At 41.9% G+C, this 17,637-nt stretch overlaps 1 protein-coding gene across 9 annotated transcripts in view; it reads right to left on the bottom strand.

The window, feature by feature from the left end:
• LOC138751791 (rho GTPase-activating protein 21-like) overlaps positions 1–17,637 on the bottom strand; it is a 228,084-nt gene that overhangs the window by 66,993 nt on the left and 143,454 nt on the right. For 8 of the 9 annotated variants that reach the window (XM_069914578.1, XM_069914584.1, XM_069914583.1 and 5 more), the window contains one exon: positions 9,400–11,485. In XM_069914578.1, coding sequence (XP_069770679.1) covers positions 9,400–11,485 — 2,086 coding nt within the window. Of the gene's footprint in view, positions 1–9,399; positions 11,486–11,605; positions 11,671–17,637 lie in introns of all 9 variants that reach the window. The other variant, XM_069914579.1, reaches the window with a different exon arrangement.

Below are 17,637 nucleotides of genomic sequence, written 5' to 3'. Positions count from 1 at the left end.
GCCGGCTGCCCCACCACGTGGCTTACAAGCAGGACCGGTTTGCCTGCCTCGTGGTGAGCCGCCACACAGTCCCTCCCCCCCCCCAGAACCTACGCCATGTCCTTTTTCGCTGGGCGGCCTCACTTCTTGGGTTGGGCAACGACCATGGGCTCAGTGGGATTGAGGTGCGCTGGCTTCAGCCTGTCCATGGTAAACAACTCCCACCTGCCACCAATGACCAGCGTGAACATCGAGCCAGAACGCTGTACAACCCTGTTCGGCCCCTTGTACGGTCGCTGCAGAGGTGCCGGGGTCAGGCCCCGCCGAACGAAAACGTACTCCGCGGAAAGCAGTTTGCCGGAAACGCGAGACGGGCGGGTGCCATCCCTGGGTGGCAGTGGGGGTTCGAACAAGTCCAAAAGTGCCCTGAGGTGAGGAAGTAGTTTGTGCGGTGACCACTGGGGGTTGTGAGGTGCGTTGACGAACTCACCAGGTAATGCCAATGGCGCACCATAGACCAGCTCAGCTGATGACGTCTGCAGATCTTTCTTGGGAGTGGAGCGGATGCCCAGGAGCAACAAAAGCAGTTCGTCCGCCCAGTCAGGACCGGTAAGGTGGGCCATGAGTGCCGACTTAAGGTGGTGGTGCAGACATTAGACCAGTCCATTAGCCTGCGGGTGGTAGGCCGTGGTGCGGTGTAGCTGTATCCCCAACCTGTTGGCGAGCTGTGCCCAGACCACAGATGTGAACTGGGTGCCCCGATTGCTGGTGAGGTGACCCGGGACGCTGAACCGGGTGAACCAACCATACAACAGTGCTCGAGAGCAGGAGTCGGTGGAGGCGTTTGGCATCGGAATCGCCTCAGGCCAACAAGTGGTGCAGTCCACCACCGTAAACAGGTAACGGTTGCCCCGGGAAACGGGTAAGGGCCCGACGATGTCCACGTGAATGTGGCTGAGCCATTTCCTGACGTGCTCGAACTCCTGTACAGGCACCCTTGTGTGCCTGTGCACCTTGGATGTCTGGCAATGGGTACATGTTCTGGCCCAGCCCGCGATCTGCTTCTGTAGCCCATGCCATATGAACCGTTCTGCCACCATCCGGACCGTGGACTTGATGGACAGATGTGAAAGGTCGTGGATGTGATGGAAGACATGCCTGCGCCACTGCTGGGGAACCACTGGAAGCGGGGTGCCCAAGGAGATATCGCACAGGATGATGCCTTCGCCGCTTGGAATCGGGAGGTCTTGGAACCATAGACCCGTGATGGCGGTCTTGAAGGCCCTCGTCTCCTCATCAGATTCCTGGTCCCGGGTGAGCTGGTCACGAGAGTGGATCAGCAACTACATTGTCCTTCCCCACCTTGTGCCGAATGTCAGTGGTAAACTCCGACACGAAGGAGAGGTGACGCTGCTGGCGGGCCGACCAGGGATCCTTTGCCATCGCGAGTGCATGGGTGAGGGGGTTGTGGTTGGTGAAGATGGTAAAAGTTCTCCCCTCCAAAAAATAGCGGAAATGCCACACCGCCAGGTACATGCCTAGTAACTCGCGGTCGAAGGCACTATACTTGCATTCTGGCGGGTGGAGCAGGCGGCTGAAGAATGCCAGCGGCTTCCAATGTCCATTCACCTGCTGCTCCAGGACGACACCGACGGCTGTGGCAGAGGCATCGACAGATAGTGCCATATGCAGGTCAGTGGGCGAGCATGGTGGCCTTCACGAGGGTGTCCTTGGTGGCCTCGAATGCGGCGTGGGCTTCTGGGTTCCAAGCGAGCGACTTGTGTTTGGCCGCGATGAGGGAAAATAGCAGCTGCATGATGCGCGCAGCTCCCGGGATGAAGCGGTTGTAAAGGTTGACCATACCCACGAACTTCTGCAGTCCCTTGAGGCTGTCTGGACGTGGAAACTCCCTGATAGCGGCGACCTTCACAGCGGTGGGCATGGCTCCTTCAGCTGTGATGGTATGGCCCAGGAACTGCATGGACTCTTTCCCAAACTGGCACTTGGCCGGGTTGATGGTAAGGCCGAAGTTGGCAAGCTGGGAGAAAAGGGCACGTAGGTGGGTCTTGTGTTGCGCCCGGTCCTTGCTGGCGACAAGGATGTCATCCAAATAAATAAAGACAAAATCCAAGTCTCTGCACACAGTCCATGAGACACTGGAAGGTCTGAGCGGCATTCTTGAGCCCGAACGGCATGCGCAGGAATTTGAACAAGCCAAAGGAGGTGATGATGGCCGTCTTGGGTATGTCCTCAGGTTGCACCGGGATCTGGTGATATCCGCACACCAGGTCAACCTTGGAGAAAACCCTCGCATCGTGCAGGTTGGCCGTAAAGTCTTGGATGTGAGAGATGGGGTAACGGTCAGGAACGGTTGCCTTGTTGAGCTGCCGATAGTCTCTGCAGGGACGCCAGCCGCCGGAGGCTTTCTGGATCAGATGGAGTGGCGAGGCCCACAGGCTGTCGGACCGCCTAATGATCCCCAGCTCCAACAGGTGCGAAAACTCCTCTTTCGCTACCTGGAGCTTGTCAGGTGGGAGCTGGCGTGTCTTGGCGTGAACCGGTGGGCCCTGGGTGGGGATGTGGTGGAACAACCCGTGGCGCGGCGAGGCAGAGATGAACTGTGGCTTGAGGAGTGTCGGGAATTCATCCAGGGTTTGCTGGAACTTGTCTCTGGGCAAGCTGATCGTGGCCATCTGTGTCGAGGCGAACGGCCTGGAAGGTACTGGCGTCCACCAGGTGCCTACCTTGAATGACCACCAGAAGCCCGTGTGCGAGGAAGTCTGCACCCAAAACTGCAGTTGAGAGGGACGAGACGGTGAACCTCCATGCGAAATTCCATTGGCCGATCTGGAAGTGGACTGTCTTGTCTCCATACGTCCGGATTGTCGATGCGTTGGCCGCACGGAGGGGAGGTCCACGAGGTTGGTTCCTGGACTCGATGGCCGTGGCTGGGATGACGCTGATCTGGGCTCCAGTGTCAACGAGGAACCGACGGCTGCTGACTGAGTCCGCAGGTAGAGGAGACTGTGTCGATGGCCTGCCGCCGCAGCCATTAACAGCAGCCGGCCTGGTCGTTTCCCTGGAACGAGCAAGGCTGACGACACTTTCGAGCCTTGGCTCCCCAGCACTGATGGTAGAAGCAGAGGCCTGGAGCAGATGCTGTGGCCTTGGTTATGCTCTTGGGGGACCCTGCAGGGGCTGGGTGCTCTACCGTAGCGCTAGGGGTGGGCTTGGCATTGTCGTGCCCGTGCCTCGTGATCTGCTGGACCACTGAGCCCTCCAGGAATCATGCGAGCCATAGCTCTTGGGCCTTCTGGGTGACCTTCCTCGGGTCGGTGATGCTCTCCTGGACTAGCAGCGGCCGGATGTTGCCGGGCATATGGTCGAGGAAGATGCGCATGAGTATCATACCCATGAGCATGAGTATCTCGTCCATCAGCTCCATCGGAGACCTGTCCCCCAGGGTGTCGAGGTGCAGCATTCGAGCGGCACGCTGGTGTCTGGATAGTCCGAGAGACCTTGTAAGCACTCGCTTGATGGTTTCATATTTGTCCTCAGCGGTACAAGGTGCAGCACGTGTCTGGTGGTGGCCTGGTCCAGGCCAGTGACTACATGGTAGAATTTGGTCGTGTCGGACGAAAGTGGCGGAGGTGAAACTGAGCCTCTGCATGGCCGAACCAGGTCTCCAGCTCCTGAACCCAGAATTCAGGCAGTTTCACAGCTATAGCGCTGATCCCATGATAGCTCATGATGGGTTCAAAGATGTTTGAACCAGTCGGGGTCACCAATTGTAGCGGCAGCCACACTACTCCTGCAATAACACAGACAACCAGACGGGTTGAGCTCAGTGAGTAGACTGGTTTATTGTATGCTGCTGGGCTGCACTTATACTCCCAGCCCAGACCTGGCTGAGAACCACGTTGGAGGGCGTTGATATCACCCAGGCATCACGTGGTCCCCCAGCGTGGGTTTCTGAGCCCCGTGCTGGAAGGAAAGGAAACACATGACGGCGCCATTTTGGCTGGCTGCCCCGCCACGTGCCTTACAAGCGGGGCCGGTTTGCCTGCCTCGTGGTGAGCCGCCACAATACCTTTTTAGAAAGCGTGTTACCAAATCCATGTGGGAACATGCTCTCTTAGAGCTGGTCCTGTGCAATGAGATGGATAAAATGGATGATTTTGTAGTTATGGATCCTCTCAGAAAAAGTGATCATAGTATGATTAAATTCTTCATAAGATCGAGGGTATAATAGTTGATGTCACTCTATTCCTTTCCAGTCTATGTACCTGCCCAAATTCTTTTTTTAAATGCAGTGACCCTGCTTCTACAATGTCAGATTGATCCATATACCAACCATAGACTGTGTGGAAAATCTTGCCCCTCAGATCTTTAAATATTTGTCTTCTCTCAGTTTTGTCTTCCAGTTTTAAATTCCTCTACCCTAACTTCAAAACAGATCTATACCCTTAAAAGTTTTATCAACTTCTGTAAGGTCACTCTTCAGCTCCTGTGCTCCAATGAAAATAATCTCAGCCTATCCAATCTCCAACCAATAAATTTTAAATTTAAACAGACAGCATGATAACAGGCCATTTTGGCCCACAAGTCCGTGCCGCCCAATTTACACCCAATTAACCTACACCCCCGATACATTTCAAATGATGGGAAGAAGCTGGAACCCCTGGGAAAACCTACACAGACACAGTACAAACTCTTTACAGTCAGCACGGGATTTGAACCCCAGTCCCGACTGTTGGCGCTGTAAAGGCACCATAAAGAGTTTCTTGGCAATATCCTAACAAATCTCTTTTGCACATTTTCTAATTTTTTTCTGATTCTTTGTGGTTCTTAATAAATTTATTTGCTGATAATATATTAATATATTTGACTGACCAGCTGGCTCTCTGATTGGACATAAGACTATACTATCTGGATATAAAATAAACTGAGACAAGAGTGAGATTTTACCCTGAGGCAAAGGAGACTATACCCAATATCAATATTGCAGTCAGTTTAATTGGGCAAAATATGTTATGAAGTATTTGGGGATTAAATTTAATAGTAACTTGAATGATCTATGTAAGATTAATTATCTCCCCTTGCTGAATAAAATTGAGAAGGACCTACATAGGTGGGTAAACCTGGCCAGAATAAATTGCGTTTAAATGAAGATAATGCCGAGACTTCAATACTTTATAAAATCATTACCTATCCCCCAACCTAATACTTTTGTTTTAAAGATTTTTAATGGACATATTTGTTCATTCCTTTGGCCAGGTAAAGTTTCTAGAATTTCCATGGATAAATTGACTTGGGATTATAAATCTACTGGATTTTTAAAAATATTATTTAGGTGCACAAATTTGTTTTGTTGCTACTGTGTTTAATGAGATGATTCCTTCCTTGTCTGTGATTGGCTTGCACATGGTAGGAGAGGAGATGACAGAACAATTTACTTATAAATGGAATTTTAAATTAATTGAAAGGAAAACAAATTATTGAAATGTAATTTATATTTGGGATAAAATTAAACAATTTGTGGGATTAAAAGAGGGATTATCCTTGAAGATGTCTTTATCTCAAAACAGTTTAATACCCATGACTTTGGATAATAGAACCTTGGAAACCTGGTACCAACATGGGATCAACAGAGACAATTTATGTCTTTTTAGAGGACTTAAAAATAAATATAATTTACTTAACAACACATTCTTCTGCTATCTCCAATTGCAATCTTTTTTGAAGGAAAAGTGGGGACCATTATTGGTCCAACCCATGTGGTCAGATATGAAAATTCTAATTCAAAAGGGAAATGTAATCAAATTAGGTCATATGCTCTGATCCAAGCCCAAAATCTGGACTTCAGAGATTGAGGGAGAGATGGGAATCAGATTTGAGCATTGTAATTGATCCACATTGCTGGTCAGTCTTTGTAGATAGCATGGCTAACTTAATTAATTCTAGATATAGACTGATTCATTATAATTTTTCTGCACCAATTATACACCTCAAAAGATGCATAAAAATAGACCAAAATTTTCTGATAGATGTTTTAGGTGTGGTTTAGATGTTGGTACCTTTTTATATTCCACCTGGTTATATAAAAAATTAAGTTCCTTTTGGATAGAATTGGGGGAAGTGTTGTCAAAAATTGTGGGGGTGAACGTCCCTCTAGTCCAGGAATTGTTTCTTCTGGGGTATTTGGCAGTTATAAAATTTAACCTCCAGAAGTAAATCTAAATTTATTAAAATTGCACTGTTAAGAGCCAGGAAATGTATAGCAGTAACATGGAAATCCTATTCCCTACTTCACATTAATTGCTAGAACATGGAAGTGCACAGTTGTATTCCCCTTGAGAAGATTACTTATAGTTTTAGGAATAGATATAGTATGTTCATCAAAATTTGACAACATTATTTAGATTACTTTAATGCCCAGATTGTATAATTTATTTTGATATTTGTCAATTGGTATATTCTTTATTAGAAATTTAATACTTTTAACGATGTGACTCTGAGATGTCGAACCTTGTTCCTGTTGCTTTTTATTTTCTATTTTCTTTCTTTTTATCTCCCTCTATTCCCTGCTGTCTGTCCCCTTTTGTTATGAACCTGGGGAGGGGTGCTGAGAGAAGAGGGACTCTCTTTATTTATTTTTTTCAGATGCTATGAATGTTTTTCTATGGTTTTATATTCAATGTATTATTGTTATTATATTAATTGAGTTCTATACTTTTTTTTCTTAAAACTTAAATCAAATATTTTTAAAAATTCTTTGTGGTTCTTGGAGGCAGCCATTCTGTTCAACTGCTACTCCCCTCAACTGGAACATTTGGCACTGAAGTGCTGACCCTTCTCTCTCCTGAAAGAATTCATCTCCATTGTCCTGACTGTAATGTACATCCCTCCACATGTACATATTAAACTAACACGAGGATTTGCACAGTGTGATCAATAAATAACATACAGTGTATCTTCCTGCTTTTTCAGTCATTGCTGGAGACATCAATCAGGCTAGCTAAAAGGTATTTCAAAACTACAACCAGCACATCTCTTGTCATCAGATTGAACTCTCTCAACCACTATCAAAAATGCTCTCCACTCTGTTCTGCGCCCACACTCTGGAAAATCAGACCACTTGGCTGTGCTGTTGCTTCTTGCATACAGGCATTGCATGGAGAGAAATCTGTAGAGCTGCTCTGACGAGGCTGAAGAGAGGAATGGTGATGTCTGAAGTAGGTAGACTGGGCCATTTTCAAGGACTTGGAAGCTGATTTGAATGAATATGCCACAGTTGTGACTCACTTCATCAGGAACTGTTTTGATAACTATATTCTTAACAGACTATCTGGGTGTCCCCTAACTAGAAGCCACGGTTGAACCAGGAGATCAACAATCTGTTGAAGACCAGATCAGTAGTGTTCAGATGAGGCAATACAGAAACATATATGGAAAACTATATATGACCACTGGAGGGCCACTACCAATCCAAGAAGGCATTCCACAATAAGATGAAGTCTCACATTGACATTTGGCATATGAGGCAGGGCTTACACACCATCACTTCTGTTAAGGCAAAACCACATAGCATCAGTTCTGGATGAAGTCATCACTTTCTACACTCACTTTGAAAAGGAGAATAATGGTACACCCTTATGAACCTCCACAGAAACCAGAAACCCTGTGCTCCCAGTCATCAAGGATGATGTGAAAAAATCCTTCTGGAGGGTATACCTCGAAAGCATCTGGCCCAGATGGTGTATCTGGCCATGTCTTTAAAGCCTGTATGAACCAACTGGGTGGAGGTCTTGCAGCTGCTGGCCTGATGTCCTGCTTCAAAAGGACATCCAATGTACTGGTGACAAAAAGGAGCAAGACTTTTTGTCTCAAAGTCTACTGGATCTGGTGGCATTTACATCCATTTACATCCATTGTGACAGAGTTTTGAGAGGCTAGTAATGGAGCAAATCATCTGCCTCAAGAAGGAGCTGTACTTCAATTCACTTATTAGCACTACAGATGTCAATGAATGCAAACCTGCTGGATTTGTATTTTACTTTAGATTATCTACAGTACATCAACTGTTGTTCACTGACTGAAGCTCAGAGTTTAACACCATCATACCAGAAAAGCTAATAATCGAACTCAGGTATCTGGGATACTGTTCCTCCTTTTGCAATTGGATCCTCAATTTCCTCATTGGCAGACCTCAATCTCTGCTGAGTGGCAACATCATCATCTCTCTGACAGGGCATGTCAAATCTGTGTGCTCATCATTTTCTTTCTTCCCTCTATACCCACAATTGCATACCCAAGTTCAGCTCTAATGCAACTGATAAATTTGTTGGCTGAAGAACAGGTACCGATGACGCATAATATAAGATGGGAGTCAGAGAATCTGATTGTGCAGTGCCAGTACAACAATTTTGCTCTCAAATCCAGACAACAGATGCATAAAGTCCAGCACCTCTGCATTCAAGAACAGCTTTTCCCCCAAAATTAATTAGGCTCTTGAATCTTCTCGTACTGCCCTAACCAGAACATTCCTCCAGGATCAAAGATTGTAACATCAACAATTTTTTTTCCATCAAATGCCATGATAAATATTTATCTTTTATATTTACTCTCTTTTATATCTCTCCTGTGGTGATTTAATTTATACTTCTTGTTTATTAGTGCTTTTTTCATGCTCGTGTAACTGCAGCAAGCAAGAGAATTCAGTGCATTTGTACACTGCGTTTGTGTGCTTGACAATAAACTCTCATCTCATCTTGAGTGCTGCAATATCCTTTCTATCGTGTGGTGGCCAGAACTGCACATAATGCTCAGCTGCCAACTCTTATGCTCAATACCTCTGTCAATAAAGGCAAACAAGCTAATTAACTTCTTCATTGCTCTATCTACCCCATGTCACCATTTTGAGGAAGCTTGAAGCTTCCCTCATAGCATTTTGTATGTTACAAAGCAAGCATTTCTTACACAGAAAGCACAGAATTCAATAATATTTATGTTGATTTTTTTTAGACAGCGAATTCTAAATCATATGCAGGTGTAATTGTACATATACAAGTTTAAGTAGAAATTTTGTTCTCCTGCGTTTTGCTCAGGACAATACTTGCATTTCAAAATAAAGACAACTGAATTTATTCCCAATAACAATTACTTACTGGCAACAACTAAAGACATGGAAATAATAATTTAACAAAAATCAATACATTAAATGCATTTGAGTTAATTTTGCAATATCCATCTTTACTGTTTATGATAAAAATGACTTGTACAGGTAATAAGATGAATACTTAAAAACAATCAAAATGAACTTTCTATTTGCCATTTTCTCCCTTACGATCTGCTATGATACATGGGCAGAAATGAGATTTTCACATTGTTATTTATTCAGAAAAGAGTTTGTGGTCTTACCAATGAAAGGGATAGATGCTAATGAGTCATCCTGTGGGCTTGAACTTGATGCCTTTTTCTGATCACCCATTCGTTTAATATTTACCTCACGGCGTGCATCATTAGGCAACCAGCAGGTAGGATCTGTTCCTGGGTCTGGTGAATTTACAGCCAATATGTAAGACTGGTGTCTTAGTGGTTGTGGTGTTAATCGAGTTGTTGCAAGTTTCCCCCTCAAGACAACAGTTTCTTTTTTGTCTGAGTGTTCCTGCTCTTTATGCCCAGTGCCATGTTCATTTTGTTCAAGGGAATTCTCCATACCCAATTTTATTTTTTCTTCTTGTTTGCTTTCATGTTTCAATTTTTCTGTTTCCTTGCTCTTTTGTCCAACTGATGCATTTGCAACACTAGAGGTAGCAGAGGCCTTCACGATTCTACTCGTCTGCACGAAAGGCTTTACAGATGTTGGTGTAGGACATGATGCTGATCTCACTCCAACAACCACTTCCGCTGGATACTCAGGCACACTTTCGGCTCTTGCTCTTTGATTCAAGAGCTGTTCACATAGATTGGCGTGATTTACCATTCTTTGGTTTTTTAATGCATCATTGCCAATACTTTGGGTAGGAGACAGAACTGGCGGTGTTGCATAGGAACTTGGCAGAGTACTTTGAAGTGACATTGGTACATAAGATTTTTCTTGAGAAGGAGCTTGAGGTTGCTGGCCTGTATAGGTAGATTGGTGGTCTTTTGAATGCTGAGCAGGTTTTGTGTCTGTGGCAACCTTCCACTTTGAAGGAGCAGGACTAGAATGTGCAGCATTTCGACTTTTAGGTCTTATTTTTGTACTGTCAATGCTGGGAAAACTTGGTGGAAGGTTATTGTTCTGTGATTGTGTTGCACTAATAGATATCCGAGATCCTGGCTGCCCAACTTGTCTGACAGGTTGCCGGAATCCTTCTCGAAAAACATGTCTATTGCCCATCTCGTTAACTCCAGCGGGCCGGTCATAAATTTGCTGCACCCCACCATCAGTAACATCATGTAATCGTGTGGTTCCAATAACCGCAGAAACAACATGTAAATTTTCTGCCTGCTTTCCAATATAATCACATGACCGTGTCCTATGGTTCTGTGCCCCAATTACTGGTGATGTTAATACATCCTGTGAAGCACTTCGTGGCCAATCTTTCATTAAAACAGACTCTCCTAATCTTTCTTGAGACACACTACGATATCTTATTGATGTGGTTTGGTAAGATCGATCGTGTGAAGTGCTCCGACGTCGTGCTGGAGTTGTAACATTGGCTGGAGCTGTTTGTTGATAATCTGTTGAGTTTTGAACAGCTGCTCTTAAACTATCCAATCTTTCCTGTATTGTCCGACTGCCATACATATGCAAACGCCGATTTTCAGTATACTCTTTGTATGTTTTATAATTGCGCCAGTCTATATTCTGGTGTGATGTTACAGTGGTTGGAGACATTTGTTGATTTGTGGTTGCTGAAGAATCTGTAGTTTGAGATGTAGCCCTGCTGGGTGCAGCTTCCATACAGGAATCGTAGATTGTCTGTTTACCAGTGGTAGTGGTAGAGGTAGTTACTGTGGAATCTTTTGCCCTACCACTTGTAACCTGCTGAACTGTAGTACTAGACAATAGCGCTGAAGAAGAAGCAGCCCTCATTCTTGGTTTTCCAGCTGTGTGGTCAGACAATTCATACCGTACTTCTTCTGTTCTATGAGATGGAGTTGAATGGTTAATTCCTCCAGATGTGAAATCATCAACCCTTTCTGAAGGCACAATAACAGTCTTTACTGTTTCATTGCAAACACAGACAGCAGTATTAGTTTTTGCAATATCTACTGATGGCGGTGGTATGTGCACTTCAGTCCGATATCCGGTATCAGATGTAGAAACTGTATGTGCCGGTCTACTAATTTGTTGCCTCTCTTGAGAAGGTTCAGGTGGTGAAACTTCCATCGGCTGAGGCACAGATGAGGTGGCATTAGTCAATCGAGGATAATGGACGGGTGGTGGCTCAGGGATGTTCTGGGCATTGCCTGTGTATGGATCGTTGCCTTTTAAATAGGCATCTTGGGAATAAGCCTTTAAAAAAAAAATAAACTAAATTTCAAAACCAGAAAATACAAGTAATAATTTCCCAACCCAAATATAACTGACTCTACTATGAGTCAAAATCTTAGTATAATAGCTGTTTTACTTCACCGTCATTTAAATGTAAGAGATGAGCAAATTTCTCCATTATGAATTTCATATAAAATGTTCAGTTTCTGAAAGATTAAGAAATGACATTGATAATTACTCCCACAAACAGGTATGACGTAAAAAGTAAAACACTTCAGAAATGTGAAACTTGCCACCAACAATTTATCTACTGCAGTAAATAGCGGATGTGCCTCTTTTACCAAACCCTTTCACTTCCCTCAGTCCAGAAGGCTAGTATCCCCACAACCAAACATCCATGTCATCCCTTTTCCCATCAACACCCAGGTCAAAACTGGCTAACTCCTTCATCTTTCTGGTACTTCCAATTACTGGAAAATAGGGTGTCCATTTGCAACTTAATGTTTCTGCTGTTTTTTTTTAGCAGATAGGAAATAATATTTAAAGAAAAACATGAATCAAGTTCTGCTTTTGAGCTGAGAAAAACCTTTGCATCCCTGTTTCAACCTGGTTCTATCACTTATTTTCCATCCATCTAGATCAGTGTGAAGAGGTGCACTTTGGAAGGTCATACTTGAAGACAGAATACATTGTAAAATCTTACAGTGTGAAGGAACAAAAGGATTTTGGGGACCAAGTTGATATATTGCTTAAGGTTTGCTGCACAAATTGTTAGAGTGATTAAGAAGGTGTAAGGTAGGTTGGCCTTCATTAGTCTGTGGATTGACAGCAACTCTATAAATTTCTGGTGACACCGCACTTGGAGAATTGCATTTAATTCTGGTCACTTCATTGCAGGATGTGAAAATTTTAGAGAAGGTACAGAGGACATTTACTATGACATTGCCTAGATTGGAAAACATCTTAGAAAGTAGGTTGACTGAGCTAGGGCTTTTTGCTTTGAAGTGACGAAGGATGAGAGGTGACATAACAGAGGTATTTAAGATTATGAGAGGACAGCCAGCACCTTTTTCCTGAAACGACAATAGCAAATACCAGAGGACATCAGAGAGCATTGGGTGTCTGGAATGCATTGCTGGGGATGGTGGTGAAGGATGGTACAACAGGGACTTTTAAAAGGCTCTTAGGTAGGCACATGGTTGCAAGAAAAATAGAGGTTTATGGGTGTGAGATAGGGAAGGATTAAATTGTTGTGGAGTAAATTTGTATAGGTTGACTGAAGGTTTGTGGAGTTGTGGACAACTGGATATAGATCAGTCACAGATATGGACAGAGAAATAGCAGATGGGCGTTTAATCCAGATGTGTGAGGTATTGCACTTTGGGAGGTCAAATGTGAGGCAATGTATATAGTTAATGGCTTGAATCTCAACAGATGTGCAGAGTGATATGGGCGTTCACGTCCATAGCGCCCTAAAAGTGGCCACAAAAGTAGAAAGGGTGGTAAATAAGGTGTATTGTTATACATGCTTTAATTGGGCAGAGCATTAAGTACAAGAGCAAGGAAGTTGCGCTGCAGCTATACGAAACTTTGTTAGGCTACACTTGGCATGCAATTTTGGTCACCCCATTACAGGAAGGTGTGTCAACTTTGGAAAGGGTACATAAGATTCATCAGGATGCTGCTGGATTAGAGGGCATGAGCTTCAAGAACAGAGTGGACAAACTTGGGTCATTTTCTTTGGAGCTTTGGATACGGGAGACCATCAGAATCTTTTCCCGTGCTTAAAATGTCAGACTCTGGAGGACATGGATCTTAGGTTGGCAAGAGTGGGGGTGGGGAGTGAAGAAGGAGATCAACAGGAATGAATAAACTAGTTTTAAATTATTGCACACTGAACAATAAACTAGTTTTAAATATTTGCACACAAAAGAGATCTCTCAGAAGCACTGAGTAGGACACCATACATTAACATAATATGCTACACAATCTAAAAAAAAAGGAAAAAATAAATCTTTATGATCATGAGGCAAATGAACACAAGTTACTGCAGGAAGAATATCAATAGAATAGGTTACTCCTTAAGAAGACTGTACAATAATATTCACAATTAAGCTTTAGAGATGCAATAGGGTGGGGGGGGGGGGGGGGGGGCGTGGCAAGATGGCGTAGAGTCTAGACGTGCAATCTCGACCTCTCTGGCCAGACTTTTAAATACCCGTTTTTTAACCCTTTGTTTTCAAGTTTAAACTTTTTAAATTTTAGTTTAAAGTATTAAGGAATTATTATGGCCACTAATGGTAAAAAGACTAAACCTCAAGTTCAAAAGAAGTTACATTTTCGAAGTGCTGAAGATTTGGGGCCTAGACGACTTGATACAGCCCCAGGCTCAATCTCTTCATTGCCTAAATCCCAAAGATCGCCTGTGGGGGCTAAAATTGCTCACCAAATGAAGGATGGCGTTGGAATTACCCGTTCTCTGGAAGGTGCGTGTTCCCAAGAAGTGGACCCTGATTTGGAAAGCCTTTCGATTTCAATGGAGGGAGCACGCAGAAAGACGACTCCATTGTTGGAAATGCATCAGGTAGCATTTCAATCTGAAGAAATCGTTTTTCTTCACGAATTGATGAGAAAACAACGAGATACGGGGAGAGACCAGCGGCGACCCCCGAGGAAGTCGGGGTGCCGTCGCTGGGAGTCCAGACCTGCAGTAAAACTTTTAAAATGCCTTCTGTTGAGTTGCAGCACGAGCTGCAGTTACCTTGTTCTGCCACTATGTCAGAGAGAGCAGAGCTGAGATTTACAGATTCACAGTGTATGCAATTAAATGTAGTTATTCAAGCTGTTATAAAACCTTTGTTGACATCTCAAATGAATGAAATGGTTCAAATGAATGCTGGTATAAGTTCAGAATTAAATATGGTTATGACACGTGTGGATGCATCTTATGAAGAATTAAAAAAACTTCATACTGTAAACAACAAGTGACTTCTAACAGAAAAAGTGTTGAAGGTGGAAAAATCAGTCATAGAATTAGGAGAACGTGAGAAGGAGCTAGAAAGAAAAATAGATAATTTGGAAAATCAAAGCAGAAGGAATAATGTGAAAATTGTTGGTTTGCCAGAAGGTATAGAAGGACAAGATCCTCTTCGTTTTTTTAAAGACTGGATTCTGCAAATATTAGGGCAAGGATTTTTCTCTGGAGGATTGGCACTGGAAAGAGCCCATAAAGCTTTACGAAGAATACCCTTAGTTGGTCAACCACCGAGACCGGTAATAATTCGATGTTTGTGTTATTTGGATAGAGAAGCAATACTTCGATTTGCAGTACAAAATGCGAGACAATGACAAACCCCATTATTGATTCAGAATAGCAGAGTCTTTTTTTATCCTGATCTGAGTCAAAATGCCATTCAACGTCGACGTCAATTCAATCCAGTTAAAGAAGTTTTGTGGCATACAGGTTATAAGTCTACTTTTCGTTACCCTGTAGTATTGAAGGTGTTTTACGGAGACTATCAATTTCAGTCTTTTGAGACTGATCGTGAAGCAATGATTTTTGCTGATTCATTGCCAGATACAAGAGGACAAAGACATAGTCCACCATTATCTCCTAAAGAAAAATTTGGTAGCTCTGGAAACGGAAGAAATGGCAGAAATGGTAAAAACGGGAATGGAAAGAGTCCACCTCCTTCCGAAATGGGATCTTCGAGATTGGAATCTTCTGGATGAAAAGAAGAATTTTCTTATTCTATTTTTTCTTTTGTTATTATGATATTTTGATGTTATTGACTGTTTGGTTGGGGAGGGAGAGATTTACACTAAGTTCTTTACTAGTCATCAGCCACTGGTGGGTGACCCACACCCAATTTTTGTTTAGGGGATTACTACCTTTTGGCAGTTTTTTTTTTGGGGGGGGATTTTCCTTTTTTATTTTTATTTTTTTAAGTTTTTAATTTGTAATTTTTTATATTGGAGGGCCTATATATGTTGATTTGAGTATTTATATAAATATATTATTGGTATTTAGTAATAATAGTAGATATGTCAAAGTTGAGGTTTGCTACTTTTAATGTTCGAGGATTAAATAGTACGATTAAACGTAAGCTGATCTTGGCGTATATTAAGAAAATGAAAATTGATATTGCTTTTTACAAAAACACATTTGAATGTGAAGGAAGGCGTGAAATTAAAAAGGGATTGGGTTGTGCATTTATATTCTTCTTCATTTAATTCTAGAGCTAAAGGTGTAGCAATTTTGATAAATAAAAATTTATCTTTTGAATTATAATCAATGGAGGAAAAGGCAGGATGTATTCTTAAATTGAATTGTAAGATTTTTAGTGAATTTTGGACTTTACTTAATATTTATGCTCCAAATGCAGATGATGAAGTATTTATTTCAGATGCATTTTTATGTTTGGGTCAAGCTAATGATAATATTTTAGTTGGTGGTGATTTTAATTGTGTTTTGGAACCTTTATTAGATAAATCTCCGAAGAAAGTTAAAAAATCCAAGATGGCAGTCCAGGTCCAAGCATTGATGAAAGATCTTAATTTAGTAGATATTTGGAGACGTCTTAATCCAACAGAGAAAGATTTTTCCTTTTATTCATCTAGACATGAATCATTTTCAAGGATTGACTTCTTTTTAGCATTGGCACACTTAAAAGGGAAAATACAACAAGCGGAATATAAAAGTAGGGTGATTTCAGATCATTCTCTGTTATATTTTACATATGAAACTTCTGAGAAAATTCAAATAGCTTATCGTTGGAGATTTAGTCCAATATTGTTAAAAATATGGAATTTATTAATTTTTTGAAAAAACAAATTAAATTTTTTTTGAAAGAAAATTCTAATTCTGTTCAAAGTAAGTTTGCATTATGGGATACTCTGAAAGGACAAATAATTAGTTATACTTCTAAAATAAAAAAATAATTGATTAAATCAGAGTCTTGAATTAGAGAAACAGATCAATGAGTGAGAAAAGGAACTTCAGAAAGATGCTACAGAAGATCAGAAAACAGAATTATCTAGGCTGAAATTGAAATATAATACTTTGCAATCTTATCTTATCAATTTGAATGTGCATATCAATTTAAGACTAAACAACGGTATTACGAATGGAGAGAGAAAGCACATAAGGTATTGGCGTAGCAATAAAAAAAAGAACAGATATCGAGGACTATTAATGCTGTTAGACGGAATTCTCTTATTACTTATAAACCTCGTGAGATTAATGATGAATTTTATAAAAAGTTATATACATCTGAAGGAAAACAGGAAACTGGATCGATTGATTTTTTTAAAATCACAGTTGAATTTACCGATATTAGAGAATGGAGATATACAGGAGTTAGATGAACCATTTACTGATTCGGAAATTAAAATGGCTATGTTGGAAATGCCGAATGGTAAATCGCCTGGTAATGATGGATTTTCGGTTGAATTTTATAAAATTTTTTATGATGATTTATCTACAGTGTTTGGGGATGTATTATGTCAAGTTGGAGAACATTATGATTTACCTGAGTCTTGTTCTAGTGCTTTAATTACAGTAATTCCTAAAAAAGATAGAGATCCTTTGAAAGTATCTTCATATAGACCAATTTCGTTGTTAAATGTAGATTATAAAATAATAGCTAAAATATTAGCAAATAGATGAGCTAAATTTTTACCAAAGTTGATTCATATTGATCAAACAGGTTTTATAAAGAATAGATATGCTTCAGATAACATTTTGCGCGTGATTAGTTTGATTAATAGATTTCGACAATCTTTAGATCATCTGATGGTGATATCCTTAGATGCAGAAAAAGCATATGATAGAGTTGAATGGAATTTTTGTTTAAAGTTTTGGAGAAATTTAAGTTTGGTCCTTCTTTTGTTGGTTCGATTAGGACTCTATATAGTAAACCAGTAGCTAGAGTATTGACGAATGGTTTGATTTCGGAATCTTTTAAGTTAACTCCATCAACTCCTCAAGGTTGTCCTTTATCACCAGCTTGGTTGCGTTAGTGATTGAACCTTTAATACACAGATACAAGGTATGAAAGCTTTAGATGAGGAGTATAAAATTAATTTATTTGCTGATGATGTATTGGTGTATTTAATAAACCCAGCTCAGTCACTTTTGCATTTGAAGGAATGTTTAATACAATATGGATATC

The sequence above is a fragment of the Narcine bancroftii genome, chromosome 1 (assembly GCF_036971445.1).
Source record: "Narcine bancroftii isolate sNarBan1 chromosome 1, sNarBan1.hap1, whole genome shotgun sequence".
In the NCBI taxonomy this organism is placed as follows: domain Eukaryota; kingdom Metazoa; phylum Chordata; class Chondrichthyes; order Torpediniformes; family Narcinidae; genus Narcine; species Narcine bancroftii.
Note: the sequence above shows the minus strand (reverse complement) of the source record. Positions and strands in the feature narration are given on the sequence as shown.